We start from the raw sequence: 18,805 nt of genomic DNA, 5'->3' as shown, positions 1-18,805 counted from the left end.
CCGGCATTATGCGTTTCGCACTTTCCCATCTCAGATTTCGGACACCCGCACCCTGCCATCCCCTTGGCTTCTCCTCTTTGTTTAGGCATCTCCGGCAATCCTCCCGCAATGTCCTGGCTCCTCTCCAAGATCCAGAAAGGAAGGCTGCCATCCCCAGCCCCGCCGTGCACTCGCGCAACTCAGGCGCTGGCCCACACACCGTGCGCTCCGGATCCCACACCTCGTCGAGTCCCGGTGACTCGTCCTGACCTATCCGCCCCTCTCTTAGCATCTCGGCGCCCACCCCCATCTCCGCCCTCAGATCGGAGACTCGGAAGCCGCGGGTCACTGTGCCCTGTCCCGCTCCGGAGGCTCTTCTTCCTCCTTGGCCCGGGATGACCACCTCTGGCAGGGTCCGTCGCCACCGAGTCCAGGGCCGCGCTCCACCCACGTGTCCAAGAGCGCCGTGCCCGCCCAGTGCAAATCCCCCAAGGCCGGCGGCTCCTAGCCGCGGAAGCTCTCCTCTTGCACACGAAACCTGCACTGGCTGGGGAGCGGCAGACGGATCCCCAACGACACGTGCGCCGCGCCGGAGCCTTGCCGCAGGGTGCGGGTGCCCGCGGAGCCAACCAGCCAGAGAGCCGGGGGAGAGGAGAAAGGGTGGGCGCGCGGGTGGGCCCGGGAGGCGGAAACCTTCGGGAAGCTGGAGCCACGCGGCGGTGCAGGCGACGGGACTGCAGTGCCACCTCTCCCGAGAAACCCACACGCTCGCACGCCCGCGCGCGCACGCACGTGCACACGGTGGGCAGGGAGAACACGAGCGAGAGTCTTTGAGTGCTGGGCGCGTTTTAGTGATGGCTTCTGCTCTCAGAAGCAAAATTAACCCGCCCGGGACTTGCCCGGGCTCCAAAGACGACGCCCGCTGTGGCGCGGGCTGGAGAATGGACTGTGATCCCGAGATGCACGTGAAAATGTGCAAGAAGATCGCCCAGCTCACCAAGGTAAGATGGGGCGCAGCGGGCCAGCGAGCTGCACGCCCCGGGCGCCGGAGCCAGGAGGGAGAGAGGATGCCCCTCCCGGGAGGCCCGGGCCGAATCCAGACAGAAACTTTGTCTCGGAGGCCAACCGGGTAGGGAAGCGGTCCTTAATCTGGGTGACTTGACCTTCTAGAGGCACCATCCTAAAGCAGCAGAGAAAGAGGATCCTTGCCAAGGAAACTCCCACAGCCTGCTTGCTGAGCAGGTGGTCTGTGCCTTTCCAAGGTGGGAATGTGAATCGAGTGTGTGTGTGTGTGTGTGTGTGTGTGTGTGTGTCTCCGCCAGCTTTGCTCAAGTGCCTAGAATGTTGTGATTTCATTCAACTGCCATACTTTACAGCTTGGGGAGGTCATGTGGGCTCTATTTAAACACTTGATCCATGTATTCCTTCATTCAACAAATATTTGCGTCATTCGTTGAGTGCCAGCAGCTTGCGTGGCACCGTACTAAACCTGGAATGCAGCCTAGGGGACTTACTATCAAACTGGGTGCAGACGTGTGTAGGAGCATAAATGGAGAAGAGCATGATTCACCAAATAATTATGGGATTAGGAAGGACCTTGGGAGGTCGATCAGCCAACCCACCTCCCTACCTCCTGCAGAGCCCTGATTGAACCTTCCCAGACTATGTCTTTTTCAAGAAGACCAGCAAAAAGATGCCACCAGTGCTCTTTGTTAACCCTCTGCAGCTCCCCAATTAGGAGCTCCTTGTCACAGACTCCCCTCTGTGCCTTGTCTAGATGGAGAACAACATCCCTCACTGTCTCCCACACAAGGTTTCAAGTGGATGAATTTAGCTGTTTGCTTTGGGATTTCCTTTTGGTCTCATAATACACTCCTGGTGCCATGCCCACCAGGGAAAGGTCAGGTCCAGGTCTGTCCTGTGGCATCTGGAACATGCTCTCTTTCCTCACCATCTCCCTCTCACTTCCCACACATGTTTTGTGGGATCACAGACATTCCCCTCCCCCTGTCCCACCAACCTCACTATTTTGCCAGGAGGAACAGAGCACAGAGTCTTGGAATTGAACACTAGCTGCCTTCTCCCACCTGTCTCATTAACTTCACATTCTTCGCACATAAGCCTGTCTCCAAAGAGGGCTCTCTTTGGTCAAGGGATGAAAAAAGAGATTGGAGATAGCCCTTAGAGTCCTCGGCATGTATAGCCGGTACTATTGATCTAACCTACATTCATCTAAATAGTGACACCAACCAAAACATGTATTTATTCAAGTACCTGAAAAGGCACTTGGCACAGTGCAAGGCATCTTCCCTATCTTCAAAGAATCTAAAATAGTTTTAGAGAAACAAGATTTGAAATATTGAGTGAAAGCTAGAAGACTATGTCTTGGGTGCTAAATTGGGTGCTTCCAATTACGAGTTCTATAGAAGTAGAAACAAAGGACAAATCAGTATGGAAGGAACTGCGAGGGGAGATTTTATAGACAAGATGATCCTTGAATTCAGTGTGGACTTATGGAATTCCTACTATGTGCCAACTGCTATGCTGAATGTTGATGGCATAACAATTAGTAAGATGTGGTCTTGCCCTTGTGGTATGACAAACACATAAACAGATCATTTCAATATAAAATAGCAAAGATTCCACTCATTAATATTTATGGCACACCTATTATATGCCAAGCACTGAAAACACAGCAGTATAGAAGGCATACGTGATTCTTGGTGCACAGTAGGCAGTGTTTCTTAAAGTATATTCTGCATTAGAAATGATGATTGATCCTTATGTAGTGCCTCTGTTTACCATTTTATGCTAATTGCTTAAATTAGAAGTTTTTGTTATTAATAGGCCACCCTTCTTTTGGCTACTATTTGTATGTGAAATATTTTCCGTATCTTCATGTTTAATCTTTCTCTGAGGTTTATTTTGGTTGTGTCTCTGACAGGTGAATTTAATTCACAGGCATTTATTGTGATTACTAACATATTTGGGCTTTTCTTCCATCGGATCTTGCGTTTTTCATTTACCATTATTTCTTCTTGCTTCTTTTGCTTCCATTCTTGCCTTCTATCAGATTAGTAAATTGTTCCATATGCCACTGCTGGTTTGAGAGCTTTGGGTTTTATTTCTATTCTTCTCAGAATCGTCTTTTATTTTTCAACATATACACTTAATTCTGATTTTTTTCTAACAAAGTTAGTGTGTAATTGTTTCTTCCCATGAAAGAACTTTGTATATTTTACTCATTTAACAGCCTCTTCCTTCCCATCTTGTTATTGCTGCCTAGAGTTTTATTTTTACTTTTCTGTTTGTTGGTGTGTTTAAGAGACAAGGTCTTCCTCTGTTACCCAGGCTGGAATGTAGTGGCACAGTCATGGCTAACTGCAGCCTCAAACTCCTGGCCTCTAGTGATCCTCCCACCTCAGACTCCCAAGTAGCTAGGAACAGGTCCACACCACCACCCCCAGCTAATTATTTCTTTTGCAAAAATGTTTTGTAGAGATAGAGTCTCACCATGTTGCCCAAGCTGGTCTCGAACTCCTGGCCTCAAGCAATCCTCCCGCCTTGACCTCCCAAAGCTCAGGCCTGTGTCACCGCATTCTATCTGTTTTTACTTCTTAAATTTAAAAATAGTTTTTATAGTTAAAAGTTAATTAACTTTACTGACATTTTATCAATTTTTCTGCTCACTATTTTTTTTCTTGAATCTGTAATGTTCTCTTTGGGTTCACTTTTCTTCTGGCTGAAATCCACCCTTTAATAGTTCTTTCTGTAGGTGCCTTGGTATGGGAGGGAATTCGTTGTTGGAAATGCCTTAATTTTGCCCTCACTGTTATATGATCATTTATTTGGATATAAAATTCTAGTGAACAGTTATTTTCCCACATAGCATTGATGATAGTGCTCCACTGTCTTCTGGTACTAAGTGTTGCTGGTTAAAACTTCTACTGCCAAGCTAATTTTCATTCACTTTTAAATAAGCTGCGTTTTCTCCTTGATAACATTTCAGATTTGTTTTATTTATTTTTACTGCTCAGCAGGTTTTCTAGAACTGTCTTGGTGTTAGTTTATCTTTATCCTCTGCAAAAGTAGGAGGTAGGTACTATCTTTTGAGGATTATCATGTGCTTCTTTTTTTTTTTTTTTTGACAGTGTCTCACTATGTCACCCAGGCTGGAGTGCAGTGGTGTGATCAAAACTCACTGCAACCTTGACCTCCCATACTCAAGCTGGACTACAAGCATGAGCCACCATGCCCAGCTAATTAAAAAAAAAAAAAAATTTGTAGAGACAGGGTCTCACTATGTTGCCCAGGCTGATCTCAAACTCCTGAACTCAAGAAATTCTCCCGCCTTGGCTTCCCAAAGTGCTGGGATTACAGGGGTGCATGTGCTTTCTTTAATTCTGGAAAATTATTACTGATTTTCTCTTGCAATATTGCTTCCTAGCCATTACCTCCATTATCTTTTCTGGCACTACCATTAGGAAAGTGAAGAAGCCTCACTATCGATATCCTGAGATGTAATTTTTTTTAAAAAGATTTTGTCTTTGTGTTGCATCCTGGTGAATTCCTTGCCTTCCAATTTGCCAGTCTGCTAAATAATTTGTCCAGTCCAGAGTTTTTCCCATCTATTAAGTTTTTTGAATTTCAATAATTATATTTTTTATTTCTAAGATTGCGCTTCCTATTTTCTTTCTGCCTAATTTTAACAGTTTTTAAAATTTTTACAGCTTTATTGAGGTATAATTTACATACCATAAAATTCACCTGTTTTAAGTGTTCAGTTCAACATTGTTTTATGTCATTGAGCCATAACCATAATCCAGTTTTAGGGACATTTTCATCACCCCAAAGAAATCTTCCCTTGTGGATATTTGTAGTCAGTTCCTGTTCCCATCACCAGCCCCAGGCAACCATTCATCTACTTCCTATCTCTTTAAATTATCTCTAAATGAAACCATATAATATATTATTCTTTCCATCTAATTCTTTTAGATTCATCCACTTTGTACCATGTATCATTAATTCATTCCTTTTTATTACTCACTTATTTATCTTGTTGTGTGGGTAGGCCATGTTTTATTTATCCGTTCACCAGTTGATGGACATTTGAGTTTCTACTTTTTGGCTTTTGTGAATAATGCTGCTATGAACATTACATTCATGTGCAAGTCTTTATGTGTTCTTGAGTAGATACCTAGGAGCGGAATTGTTAAGTTGTATGATAACTTTTAATTTTTTGAGAAACTGCCAAATTGTTTTACGAAGTGACTATACCACCATGCATTCTCCAGCCTGCTTCCTCAGCACAGTCTCCCAGTACTGCACCCAGTTCTCAGGTCAAAGTGAAGTATGATTCTTTCCTTACTCCACTGTGCACTCACTCAGTTTTCCTCTTAAAGTTTCCTCTCCTGAAATGTCTTCAACTCTAAAAGTAAAATCCTGCTTATGTTTTGAGCCCCACCTCCTCTAAGGAAAATCTTTTAAAAACCTTACTTTTGTATTAAGAATGTGTTAATTGGCCAGGCACCGTGGCTCATGCCTGTAATCCCAGCATTTTGGGAGGCTGAGTCAGGTGGATCACCTGAGGTCGGGAGTTTGAGACTAGCCTGACCAACATGGAGAAACCTCGTCTCTACTAAAAATACGAAAAAAATTAGTTGGGCGTGGTGGTGCATGCCTGTAATCCCAGCTACCCAGGAGGCTGAGGCAGGAGAATCGCTTGAACTGGGGAGGTGGAGGTTGTGGTGAGCCAAGATCGCGCCATTGCTCTCCAGCCTGGGCAACAAGAGCGAAACTCTGTCTCACAAAAAAGAATGTGTACATTAATTTTTAACTGTGTATTAATTGCATTTACATATCCAACTGTTTCTCCAGCAGTTTGTACAATGTCTGACACATAGTAGATCCTCAGTAAGCTTGTTCAATTTAATTATCATTTCCTCCCACAGGTTTGTTAATATTTCTTTCATGATACTCATCCCTCTGATATTATAGTTGACTTGTGGATAGTATGTCCTTAAAGTAATAAGCTCCTTAATTTTATTCATAACACTTTACACCTAGTAGACACTCAATATGTGGTAGTGTAATAAAGGAATATTCATTTACACAGTGACCCAAGGTCCAAGGTGCACCTTAAAATCACCCACGGAGCCCTTATTTATTTTTTTACTATACCAATGTATCCAAAATATTCTAAAATATCTGTTTATTTATTTTTAATTTGTATAAATTTAGGGGGTACATGTGCTTTTTACATGGATACAATGTGTGGTAGTGAAGTCTGGATGTTTAGTGCAACCATCACAGGAATAGGGTATGTTGTACCCAGTGAGCTATTTATGATTCTTTATCTGCCCTCCAGTCTTCCACCTTTGGAGTCTCCAGTGTCTACTATTCCACATTCTGTGTTCCTGCGTACACATTATTCAGTTTCCACCTATAAGTGAGAACATGTGATATTTGACTTTCTGTTCCTGAGTTATTTAACTTAAGATAACAGCCTCCACTCAGAGAGCTTTTAAAAACTCACCAGTTAGGCTGGGTGCAGTGGCTCACGCCTGTAATCCCAGCACTTTGGGAGGCCGAGGCAGGCGGATCACAAGGTCAGGAGATTGAGACCATCCTGGCTAACACAGTGAAACCCCGTCTCTATTAAAAATACAAAAAAAAAAAAAAATTAGCCGGGCGTGGTGGTGGGCCCCTGTAGTCCCAGCTACTCGGTAGGCCTCATGAGGCAGGAGAATGGTGTGAACCCGGGAGGTGGAGCTTGCAGTGAGCCAAGATCATGCCATTGCACCCCAGCCTGGGCAATAGAGCCAGACTCAAACACCAGTTAAAGACTTGACAACTAAATGTAGTGCCTGTCCTAGATTGAATTTTATACTGACTGGAAAAATTGCTACAAGGAGATGATTGGGTCAGTTGACAAAACTGGAATACAGACAGTAGGTAAAGAAGATAAAAGTGTATCGATGTTAAGTTTACTGGAGTTGACTGTACTATGGCTATGCAAGAAAATATCTTATTCTAGCTGGGCGCGGTGGCTCACGCCTATAATCCCAGCACTTTGGGAGGCCAAGGCAGGTGGATCACAAGGTCAAGAGATCGAGACCATCCTGGCCAACATGGTGAAACCCCATCTCTACTAAAAATACAAAAAAGGCCGGGCACGGTGACTCACGCCTATAATCCCAGCACTTTGGGAGGCCAAGGTGGGCAGTTCACAAGGCCAGGAGATTGAGATCATCCTGGCTAACATGGTGAATCCCCATTTCTACTAAAAATACAAAAAATTAGCCGGGTGTGGTGGCACGCACCTGTTGTCCCAGCTACTCAGGAGGCTGAAGCAGGAGAATCGCTTGAACCCAGGGGGCGGAGGTTGCAGTGAGCCAAGATCACACCACTGCACTCCAGCCTGGGCAACAGAGTGAGACTCTGTCTCAAAAATAAAATTAAATTAAAATTAAAATACAAAAATTAGCTGGGCATGGTGGTGCACACCTGTAGTCCCAGCTACTTGGGAGGCAGAGGCGGGAGAATCACTTGAACCTGGGAGGCAGAGGCTGCAGTGAGCCGAGATCGTGCCACTGCACTCCAGCCTGGCGACAGAGTGCGACGCCATCTAAAAAAAAAAAAAAAAAGCAGCAGCCTTATTCTTAGGAAATGCACATTGAAGCTGATCTTACGTTTAAGGAAGTATGATGCCTTACTCTCAAAGCATTTCATTTCATAATGTAGGAAACAGATTATGGGAATAGAATAAAGGCTAAATGAGACAAAATGGGGTAAAATTGGCGATTCTGAGTTACAGAGTATGTGGATATTCTTTGTACTGTTCTTTTTCTGTCGGTTGTTTCCTAAGTTTGAGATTCTTTCTAAGTCAAAGTTTAAAACAGGCAAACCAAACAGCATACAAGGGCCCAGGCCCATCTTATAAGGAGAAGAGGGAATGGTGGCAGGCATTAGTATTTTTTTTCAGATCTCTTCAAGAGCATCCAACATGCTGACAGGGTTGAGAACCACTGGTTTGGAGCAGGGGAAGGATGGAACAGTAAAGTGTACTCAGAGGAGGTATTTGGAAGAAGAGGTTCCAGGTCCATTCCCCATTAAATAAAGCCTTTGGGAAGCTTTTGTTCTTGAAAGCATCAGGCAAATTTGCCCAGCCCTGCCCTGCCTCTGGGCCTGTGTCCACCTCTCTCTGGTTTTGTACCCTCCTAGCACTCTCCAGCTGGGTTTTGTATGTTTGTTTATCTTTGAGACAGGGTCTGGCTCTGTGGCCCAGGATGCAGTGCAGTGGCACAATCTGAGCTCACTGCAACCTCTGCCTCCTGGGCTCAAACCGTCTTCCCACCTCAGCCTCCTGAGTAGTTGGGACTACAGGCCTGCACTACCATGTCCAGCTAACATTTTTGGTCGAGACAAGGTCTCACTATGTTGCTCAGGCCGGCCTCAAACCCTTGAGCTCAATGAATCATCCGACCTTGGCTTCCCAAAGTGCTAGGATTGTGGGCATGAGCCACCACACCGGGCCCCAGTTTTTTCATTTTGCAGCTCTCTCCATGACCTCACCCCCAGAAGAACTGGAATGCCTCCTACCCGGGTATTCCCCAGTTCCTATGTTCAAGAAACAATAGAATGTCTTGCCCCAAATACGAGTGTTAACGGAGACTCTTTTATATTAAAACAAGAAAATGAGTGGAATAGCATGTATTCCTCTACAAGAACCATCTCTCAAACTGAAGGCTGACTCTCGGGAACCCAGACCACGCACAGGAGAAGCGGATACCAGGGCACTACCTCTCATCTGGACCAGCTAGAGGAAATGTACCCAGGAGTAGATGAGCAGGCGTCTTAGTGCCAGAAGCTGCCAAGCTCAAGTATAAGGAGTCAAACAACCTCATGGGACCTTCTCACTCATTCTTGTTTTGGATCTCTGCCAGTTAGTCAGAAGACCCTGCAAGAGTGAATGCTGAGTCAAGTGGCTGCAATTTCTCCATGTTAGTAATACCTTACGATTCTTTAGTTTTACATACTTTGCAAAGCGTTTGACATACTTACTCATCCTTTATGTGCACAGCAATTCTTCGTGGCTGGGAGGGAAGAACCATCTCTAACTGAGAAAGGGAGTGGGGCATCTGAGACCTGGGAAAGGGTCAGTATTCTTGCCCAACACCACATTAATATATATTGACAGAGCAGGACATCCAGAATCCAGCGCTGGATGTGTGTGTGTTGAAGAGAGGGAGGTGGGGAAGTTTCTTCCCTATTCATCCTGATGTTTCCATAGCCCCTCTTAATTACTTTTACTACTTTTTCCACCGCAAGGGGGAATATATAATTAGTGAGGTTTGGAGCAGGGACTGGGCCTACAGAACTCTTGCTTCTTCCACCCTGCTTGTTCCTGGAGTGATCTGCCTGTAGAAGTACACATTGTCTTCTACACATCAATTATACAGGGGTAGGTGCACCTGGCAGGCAGAGCTGCCCTGGCCTAGCATTGTGACCAGATGGATAAGCATCAGGAATTCAGCTTGCCAGTGGATATACACCACAATCTCCAGTATTAACTTTAGTTGATAAAACGGTGATAATCTCAAAGCAGCCTCACACCTTGGTTTTGCATTTCAATTAGATCAGTGGGGAAGAGAGAAATGTTATTTACTGGGCCATCCTGAAGATCCAATGGACAGATCTTAGGATGAGTCTAGCTTCGAGGAATTTGGTACGGAGTTATAGTGAAAACTAATTCCTTTATTTGGGAAAGCATATTAACGTGAGACTGGGAAACTTTTGAGTGGCAGTGTGGTATTTATCTGTAGATACATCTTCAATGGAAGGTTCAGGAGGTCAAAGTCACCGCTTCCTGCACAGTGGCACAGCCAGACCATGAGGACTATGTCTCCCCATGTCCCAGAACCTTACCCGTCTATTAAGACACATTAATAGAGACAATAACACTGTCTCTGTTATGGGGGTGGGGGTGGGAGGTGATGGGTAAAGGATTGGGAGATGTAGTGGAGAATAGTCCCTGAGTTTAAAATCAGAAATAATAAGGAAAAATAATTATAATTTCTATTCAAAGGTATATGTTAAATGAATTTAAATTTGATTTGTTTCTGGAGGGCAACTTTTCACCCTTATTTATACTAATGAATATAAATTAGAATTAAATAAGAATAAAAATGAAGACATCTAGAGAGCAAATGAACAATTTGGGGGTTAAACTTGGAACGCTCTTCCTCTGGATCCCTGTGTAGCTGGTATCAGCTAAATTACCATCTCTCCAAAGTGGCCTTTTCTGACCTCCACGTGCAAAGGGGCCAACTGTCCTCATCTTTAATTGGGGGGAAATTTTCCACCCTGGTGATATGTTGTGAGGCCTCACCAATGTAAGGGATGTAAGTGAAAAGTCATTTATAACCCAGCATGGGGCACATCTGAAGCTTGACAGATGTTCATTTCCCATCCCTTTCTGAACTGGAGGAACTTCAAAGAGTCAAGCACTGCTGCCCAGTTGTCAAACTTGGAAATAAGCCAGCTCTCTTCCGGGCTGAGAGGCCAGGGCAGTGCTGTAGGGCAGGAGGAGTGATGCCTGTTGCCATGAGAGTCCTCAGCAACAGGCTGTCACTTGAGCCCTGTGTTTTCATGCCTTCAAGGTGTGGAAATCGTATTGCACCTACTGGCTCCTCTTGCTTTTCTGAAAATATCCTCCTGCTTGCAGGAGCTTGTCTGGGGACAGATGTTTAACCAGTTCCATACCACTTTGCTTTAGGACTCTAGACTTGAAAACGGCAGATCTGTTTTAACAAGCCCTCTCTGTTGGAATCTTTTAATTTAACGATGTGATTCATTGTGTAAAGAGCTCTCACGAATCTTTGCACCATACCGTAAACGGTACGAAGTGCACCTTAAGTTGAATGTCCTTGAACCCTGCTCAGATCCCTGAACTTCTGCATAACCATTCTGTTCTCTCCACTTTCTACAGTGCCCCCAATACTCCCCTGCCTCACCCCAGCATTCCTCCTATCCTTTCTCCACACAGCAGCCAGAGTGATCTTAAAACCGAATCAGCATTCTCATACACTGCGGGTGGGAATATAAAATGATGCAACTGCTGTGGAAAATGGTCTGGCAGTTCCTCGAATGCTTGGACATGCTTATCGTTCCACTCCTAGGTATATACCCAAGAGAAATGATGCAAGAATGTTCATAGAAACATTATTCATAATAGCCAACAGGCGGAAACCACCTAAATGTCCATCAACTGAGGAATAGATAAATACAAAAAGAAATCTTTCATCCCTTGGACAAAGAGGAGTGTGACTCACAGATGCAAGGTTTCTTTATGGGGTAATGAGAATGTTCTAAAGTTGGTTGTGGTGATGGTTCCGCAACTCTGAAGATACTGAAAGCCATTGAATTGCATACTTTTTGGGTGAATTTCCTGGTATAAGAATTATATCTCAATAAAGCTGCTAAAATGAAAATAAACGAAACTCGAATCAGGTCTGTCTCCTGTTTAAATCTAGTTCTGGCCAGGCGCGGTGGCTCATGCCTATAATCCCAGCAGTTTGGGAGGCTGAGGCGGGCAGATCACCTGAGGTCAGGAGTTCAAGACCAGCCTGGCCAACATGGTGAAACCCCGTCTCTAGTAAAAGTACAAAAAAATTAGCCGGGCATGGTGGTGTGCACCTGTAATCTCAGCTACTCGGGAGACTGAGGCAGGAGAATCACTTGAACCTGGGAGGCGGAGGTTGCAGTGAGCCAAGATTGCGCCACTGCACTCCAGCCTGGGTGGCAGAGCAGGACTCCGTCTCAGAAAAACAAACAAACAAACAAACAACAACAAAAACCCACCACCACCACCAACAACAACAAAAAACTAGTTCTGAGTCAAGTCCTGGTGACTTTACCTCATAAACAAAATGAGTAAGTCCACCTCTGTTCTCCATTTCCACTTCCACCATAGTTGGGGCCACCTTCTCCTCTGGCCGCCAACCCCTGCTATGACGCCCGCACTGGCCTCGTGGTCCAGTCTCGCCCACTCACACAGCGGCAAGAATTATCTTTTAAATATAAACTAGAACATGCCATTTGTCGGTTTAAAACCTACCACTGGCTTCCCTTGGGATGAAATTTCAATTCCGATTTCACTTAGAAGAAAATGTGTTTTCACTTGGAAGAAAATGTATTCTAAAAAAAAATATTTTATCGTGGTCACTTGAGGTAGCTCCTGTCTGCCTCTCATTTCCTCTGCCACACCACCGTTCTCTCAGGCCTTCTCCTGTGCCAAGCTTGTGCCACTGCGGCCCCTTGTCCTCTTGGTTTCCTCTGCCTGATCCGGACTCAGCTGACTTGGCTCAGATGCCTCTTCAGACTAATGCAGCTGCCCTGCCCCCCTCTGAGACTGTCTCAGCTCCATCTGCCTTTTTTCCTTTATTGGTTTATTGCCGTAGGGTAGGGATTTCTGTCTATTCTGTCCTCTCCTATATTCCCAGTGCCTAGAACAGTGCCTGGCAAGTGGTGGGTACCCAGCAAGTATTTGTTTATAGACTGAATGAACAAAATTCTTCTTAGACCTCCCACTGCTCTTATAATAATATATCAAATTTCACCAGGGACTACGGTCATCTTATAGGGGAATGGGGAGGCCTCATTCAAGGTTCTGGCCTTGAACTCAAGAGGTCTAGCATCTCATTTCAAGTTTTTTAAGTGCACTAGGAAACTGACCAGCTCTGACAAGTAGTCTCTACCCACTCCCTCCCAAGATAACTTAGTCACTCCCAGCCCCTGACCACAATGACAGGATCTATTCAGACATGGTGCCTCCATTTGATCAGATCCAAATTCCTTCAGGGAACCAGAGTTATAAGGTAAAACAAAAACAATAATGGGAAATCAATCACAGACAGAAAACACACCCATTTTTGAAAACTCAGAAATATAGATAAGCAAAAATAAAAAGTTTTTTAAAGCAACCTAAATCTATAAGTATAGTGATATAATGATTATTAACATTTATGCATACCCTACTAAATGATTTCCCTTGCAAAGGGAGACACGTATGTTTTAAAATAGAGTTGTATTATATGTAACTATTGTGTAACCTGTTTTGTTTTCCCCCTTCACAATAAATCTTGAACTCTTAAATATAATTTTTAATGGTTGTGTTAGTACTCTGTTGTATAGAGATTGCATAATTTAACTTCATTCATTTAAGAAACATTTACTGGCTGGGCAAGGTGACTCAAGCCTGTAATCCCAGCACTTTGGGAGGTCTAGGTGGGAGGATCACCTGAGGTTGGGAGTTCAAGAACAGCCTGACCAACATGGAGAAACCCCGTCTCTACTAAATACAAAATTAGCCGGGCGTGGTGGTGCATGCCTGTAATCCCAGCTATTTGGGAGACTGAGGCAGGAGAATTGCTTGAACTCGGGAGGCGGAGGTTGTAGTGAGCTGAGATAATGCCATTGCACTCCAGGCTGGGCAACAAGAGCAAAACTCCATGTCAAAAAAAGAAAAAAGAAAAAAGAAAGAAAGAAAGAAAGAAAGAAAAGAAAGAAAAGAAAGAAAAGAAAGAAAGAAAGAAAGAAAGAAACATTTACTGAGCACCTGTTATGTATTAGATAAAATCCCTTACCTTGTGGACCTCATAGGCAAGAAAAGTAGTAAAACTGTGAACAAATATAGTAATAGAGATCCTCTTATTCAACGTCACTTGGACATTTTGGATAATTGAAAACTGACAACCATAAAAGAAAAAACTTAACACATACACAATATTATTTTTAAACTTATAAAGCGGTCAGAAGGCCAGGCGCGGTGGCTCACACCTATAATCCCAGCACTTTGGGAGGCCGAGGTGGGTGGACCACCTGAGGTTAGAAGATCAAGACCAGCCTGACCAATATGGTGAAACCCCATCTCTACTAAAAATACAAAACTTAGCTGGGCGTAGCGGTGTGCGCCTGTAGTCCCAGCTACTCTGGAGGCTAAGGCAGGAGAATTGCTTGAACTTGAGAGGCGAATGTTGCAGTGAGCCGAGATCGCAACATTGCACCCCAGTCCGGGCGACAAGAGCGAGACTTCATCTCAAAAAAAAAAAAAGAAGGCGGTCGAGGGGGTCAGAAAACTATGGCCTACAGGCCAAATCTAGCCCACTGCTCATTTTTATATGAGTTCCAAGTCAAGGGTGATTTTTACATTTTTAATTGCTTGATATCTTCGAAGAAATAATTTGAAAACAGAAAAAAAAAGAAATTGCAAATACTGGAACAAAATCAAAAGAAGAACATTCTGTGACACTTGGAAAATTATATGTAATTCTAATTTAGTATCCACGAATAAAATTTTGTTGGAACACAGCCATGCCCATTCATTTACAGGTTTTCCAGCGTAGCTTTTGTGTTAAAATAGCAAATCTGAATAGTTATGACAGAGACTGAATAAAGCCTAGAAGAACTACTAGCTTTATAGAAAAAGTTTGAAACCCCTAATTGAAAGCATGCAAATAAACACTGGATCACTAATCTTTTAATTGAAGACTTAGTTTCAGTTCTTTGGGAATGGCTTGTTGATTGGCACTCTACCTTATTAGTCTTGTTTAAAGTACATCCATAATTAGGGTGATCTTTTAATTTCTCATCCAGACCAGGACTCTGCTGAGACCCAAAAGGGGCAGGAGGGGGGCACTAATCCAGAGAGAGCGCTGAAACAACAGAGGTAAACAGGGACTGTTCCAGCCTGATCCAAGGTAAGGTCACCTTGACCATCATGCATTTGTACTTTTTCCCATTTTGGTTTAAGTGAAAAATGAGAATCTAAAACACACATAAAACAATCTAGTTCGGCCGGGCGCGGTGGCTCAAGCCTGTAATCCCAGCACTTTGGGAGGCCGAGACGGGCGGATCACAAGGTCAGGAGATCGAGACCACCCTGGCTAATACGGTGAAACCCCGTCTCTACTAAAGAATACAAAAAAAAACTAGCCGGGCGACGAGGCGGGCGCCTGTAGTCCCAGCTACTTGGGAGGCGGAGGCAGGAGAATGGCGTAAACCCGGGAGGCGGAGCTTGCAGTGAGCTGAGATCCGGCCACCGCACTCCAGCCTGGGCGATAGAGCCAGACTCCGTCTCAAAAAAAAAAAAACAATCTAGTTCGGAATTCTCCTAAACCTTTAAAACTTGTTTCCCAGTCTTTTTCACTTCTCTGTCACCCATAATTTGATACCAGGTTTTCTTCCTTTAGCAATTTGCCTTTATTGAGTTTTTCCAAAGCAGTGAAGCCTGTTTTCCTAGGAACAACAACTTTCTTTTCACATCCATATGTAATTGACTTGCCACAGTGTTAAATTACATAATTACAACAACAGGTACAACCAGCATAAACAGGGGGCAGTGTGAGCAGAGAGAGGCTGAAGAGTATCAGTTTATCCACATGTTGGCTGAAGGCAGACTGGCCAAAGAGCTTCTCCTGTTTTTACACAAGCACTGAATTATAATTTTGATATGCTGCTAAGAACTGTGAAAATATTGTTAGTATGAGGGATCATGGAAGTTATGTTGAGATAATCCCTCATTGTGAGCCACTCTGGTTGATCCTAGTTTGTCATTATATCTTATAATCAATATTATCAACATTAATGTAATCAATATTATGATCAATATTATCAATATTAATATAATCGATATTATAATCAATATTATCAATATTAATATGATTGACATTATACTCAAAATTATCAATATTAATATGATTGATATTATAATCAATATTATCAATATTGATATAATTGACATTATAATCAATATTATCAATATTAATATAATCAATATTATAATCAATATTGTAGTGGGCCCTCTTTTGATTCTACTCCTGCACACTCGCTAGATATTTCCTTGAGGTAGATTCCTATGAGCAGAATTCACCTTTGTTACGGGTAATGCCCATGAAAGAATATCAGGAAGATTGGAAGAGACCAGCCTAGAAAAAGAAATATTTAGTGATTAAAAACAATCCGATAGACAAGATGTACTGAGGTCCTGACTTGGTAACTACAAAGCTTGCCATTTTAAAAGCCATTTATTACTCTCTCTCCTCCCGCCATCCAAATACTAAAAGAACTCCATGGGAGCAACACTCATAGTTTCAGGGACAATGGCAGAATTACTTTCTTTTTTTCTTTTTTTGAGATGGGATCTTGCCCTGTTGCCCAGTCTAGAGTGCAGTGGTATGATTATAGCTCACTGCAGCCTTGACCTCCTGGGCTCAAGTGATCCTCCCACCTTAGCCTCCTGAGTAGCTGAGGTTACAGATATGTGCCACCACACCCAGCTAATTTTGTTTATTTTTTGTAGAGACAAGATCTTGCTATGTTGTCCAGCCTGGTCTTGATCTCCTGGACTCAAGCAATCCTCCTGCCTTGACCTCCCAAAATACTGGGATTGTAGGCATGAGCCATCACTCCTGACCCCAGAATTACTTTCATATTGCATTGACATAATCACAGTTCAGACTGTCAGTTTGTACTTTGACTGTCTAATGGACCTGTTTGAAGTTACTCCCTATATTCTGAGCCTCCAGGAAAAGAAGATATATCTGGAAAATGCTCCTAGGTTTCTCAAGGTATCAGAGAAACAAGTGCCTCTCTCATAGCCCAGCGGTCCAGTAGAATCAAAGCATACTAGCTGTTCTCACAGGGACAAGACATTGTCCCCGATCTCCTGAGGAAGTCGTTTTGTTAGCTGTGGAAACTTTAGGAAGTATAGCTGTAGGATCTTTAGGGGATGAAGCAGAAATATCTACTTGTGAATCTTTGATATCATCAGGAATAGTGTTGTTCCCGGTCTTCTGAAGCAGAAGAAGCATTACATAGGGTTGTTTTGTTTTGTTTTGTTTTGTTTTTTGAGACAGAGTCTTGCTCTGTTGCCCAGGCTGGAGAGCAGTGACACGATCTCGGCTCACTGCAAGCTCCGCGTCCTGGGTTCACATCATTCTCCTGCCTCAGCCTTCCAGGTAGCTGGGACTACAGGTGCCCGCCACCGTGCCCTGCTAATTTTTTGTATTTTTAGTAGAGACGGGGTTTCATGGTGTTAGCCAGGATGGTCTTGATCTCCTGACCTCGTGATCCGCCCACCTCAGCCTCCCAAAGTGCTGGGATTACAGGCGTGAGCCACCACGCCTGGAGCATTACATAGGTTTTCCTAAAAAGACATGACTTTGCTATATCTTGAAAAACCACCATAATGACTTTACCCTTTGAATTGTAGGCTCTTGTTTTGTTTGTTTTTGTTTGTCCAATATAAGCCCAGTTTGTTACAGGCATACTTGGAAGATATTGCAGGTTTGGTTCCAAAACACAACAGTAAAGCTAATATGGCAATAGAATCACACACCTCTTTTTGGTTTCCCAGTGCATATAAAAGTTACATTTACACTAGACCGTAGTCTATTAAATGTGTAATAACATTATGTCTAAAAAAAGTACATACCTTAATTATAAAATACTTTATTGCTAAAAAGTGCTAATAATCATCTGAGCCTTCAGCCAGTTGTAATATTTTTGCCAGTGGAGAGTCTGGCCTGGATGTTAATGCCTGCTGACTGATCAGGGTTGTGGCTGCTGAATGTTGGGGTGGCTGTGACAATTTCTTAAAATAAGACAGTAATGAAGTTTGCTACATCAATTTGGTCTTCCTTTCACAAAAGATTTCTCCATAACATGCAATGCCATTTGATATAATTTTATCCATAGTAGAAAATCTCTCAAAATTGGAGTAAATCCTCTCCAACCCTGCCATTGCTTTATCAGCTAAGATTGTGTAATATTCTGTGGCCATTGCTGTCATTTCAACAACGTTCAACAAAAGCATCTTCACCAGGAGTAGATCCCATCTCAAACCACTTTCTCTGCTTATCCATAAGAAGCAAATTCTCATCTGCTAAAGTTTTATCATGAGATTGCAGCAATTCAGTCACTTCCTCAGGCTCCATTTCCAATTCTAGTTCTCTTGCTGTTTCTGTCACATCTGAAGTTAGTTACTCCACTGAAGTCTTGAACCCCTCAAAGTTATCCATTGAGGCCTGGAATCAACTTCTTTCAAGTTCCTGTTAATGTAGATAGTTTGACCTCCTCCCTTGAATCATGAATGTTCTTCATGGACTCTAGAATCGTGAAGCCTTTGCAGAAGATTTTCAGTTTGCTTTGCCCAGATCCATCAGAGGAATCACTGTCTATGGCAGGTTTAGCCTTATAAAATGCATTTTTAAATAACAAGACTTGAGAGTTGAAATTGCTCCTTGATTCATAGGCTGCAGAATTCACTGTGTCAGCAGGCATGACAAGAACATTTATTTCCTTGTATATTTTCATGAGAGCTCTTGTCTGACCAGGTGCCTTGTGGGTAAGCAGTAATATTTTGAAAGAAATATTTCTATCTGAGCAGTAGGTCTTAACACTGGGCCTCAAATATTCAGCAAACCATGCTGTAAACAGATGTACTGTCATCCAGGCTTTGTTTTTCCATTTATAGAGCACAGACAGAATAGATTTAGCGTAATTTTTTTTTTTTTTTTTTGAGACAAGGTGTCACTCTATCACCCACGCTGGAGTACAGTGGCACAGTCACGGCTCACCACAGCCTCAACTTCCTCGGCTCAGGTAATCCTCCCTCCTCAGCCTCCTAAGTAGCTGGGACTACAGGCAGCCACCACCATGCCCAGCTAATTTTTGTGTTTTTTGTAGAGACAGAGTTTTTCCATGTTGCCAAGGCGGGTCTTGAACTCCTGGGCTCAAGCAATCTGCCACCTTAGCCTCCCAAAGT

The 18,805-nt window shown here is 43.4% G+C and overlaps 1 protein-coding gene across 1 annotated transcript in view; it reads left to right on the top strand.

The window, feature by feature from the left end:
- The first annotated feature begins 290 nt into the window (after positions 1-290).
- Positions 291-18,805, top strand: part of FAM184B (family with sequence similarity 184 member B) — a 153,056-nt gene continuing 134,541 nt past the window's right edge. The window contains exon 1 of the mRNA XM_033213844.1: positions 291-980. Coding sequence (XP_033069735.1) covers positions 375-980 — 606 coding nt within the window. The 5' untranslated portion in view covers positions 291-374. The remainder of the gene's footprint in view (positions 981-18,805) is intronic.

This window comes from Trachypithecus francoisi, unplaced genomic scaffold (assembly GCF_009764315.1).
Source record: "Trachypithecus francoisi isolate TF-2019V2 unplaced genomic scaffold, Tfra_2.0 Lachesis_group1, whole genome shotgun sequence".
NCBI classification, from domain to species: Eukaryota; Metazoa; Chordata; class Mammalia; order Primates; family Cercopithecidae; genus Trachypithecus; species Trachypithecus francoisi.
The sequence above is the reverse complement of the archived record's forward strand: the minus strand, read 5'-3'. Positions and strand labels throughout refer to the sequence as shown.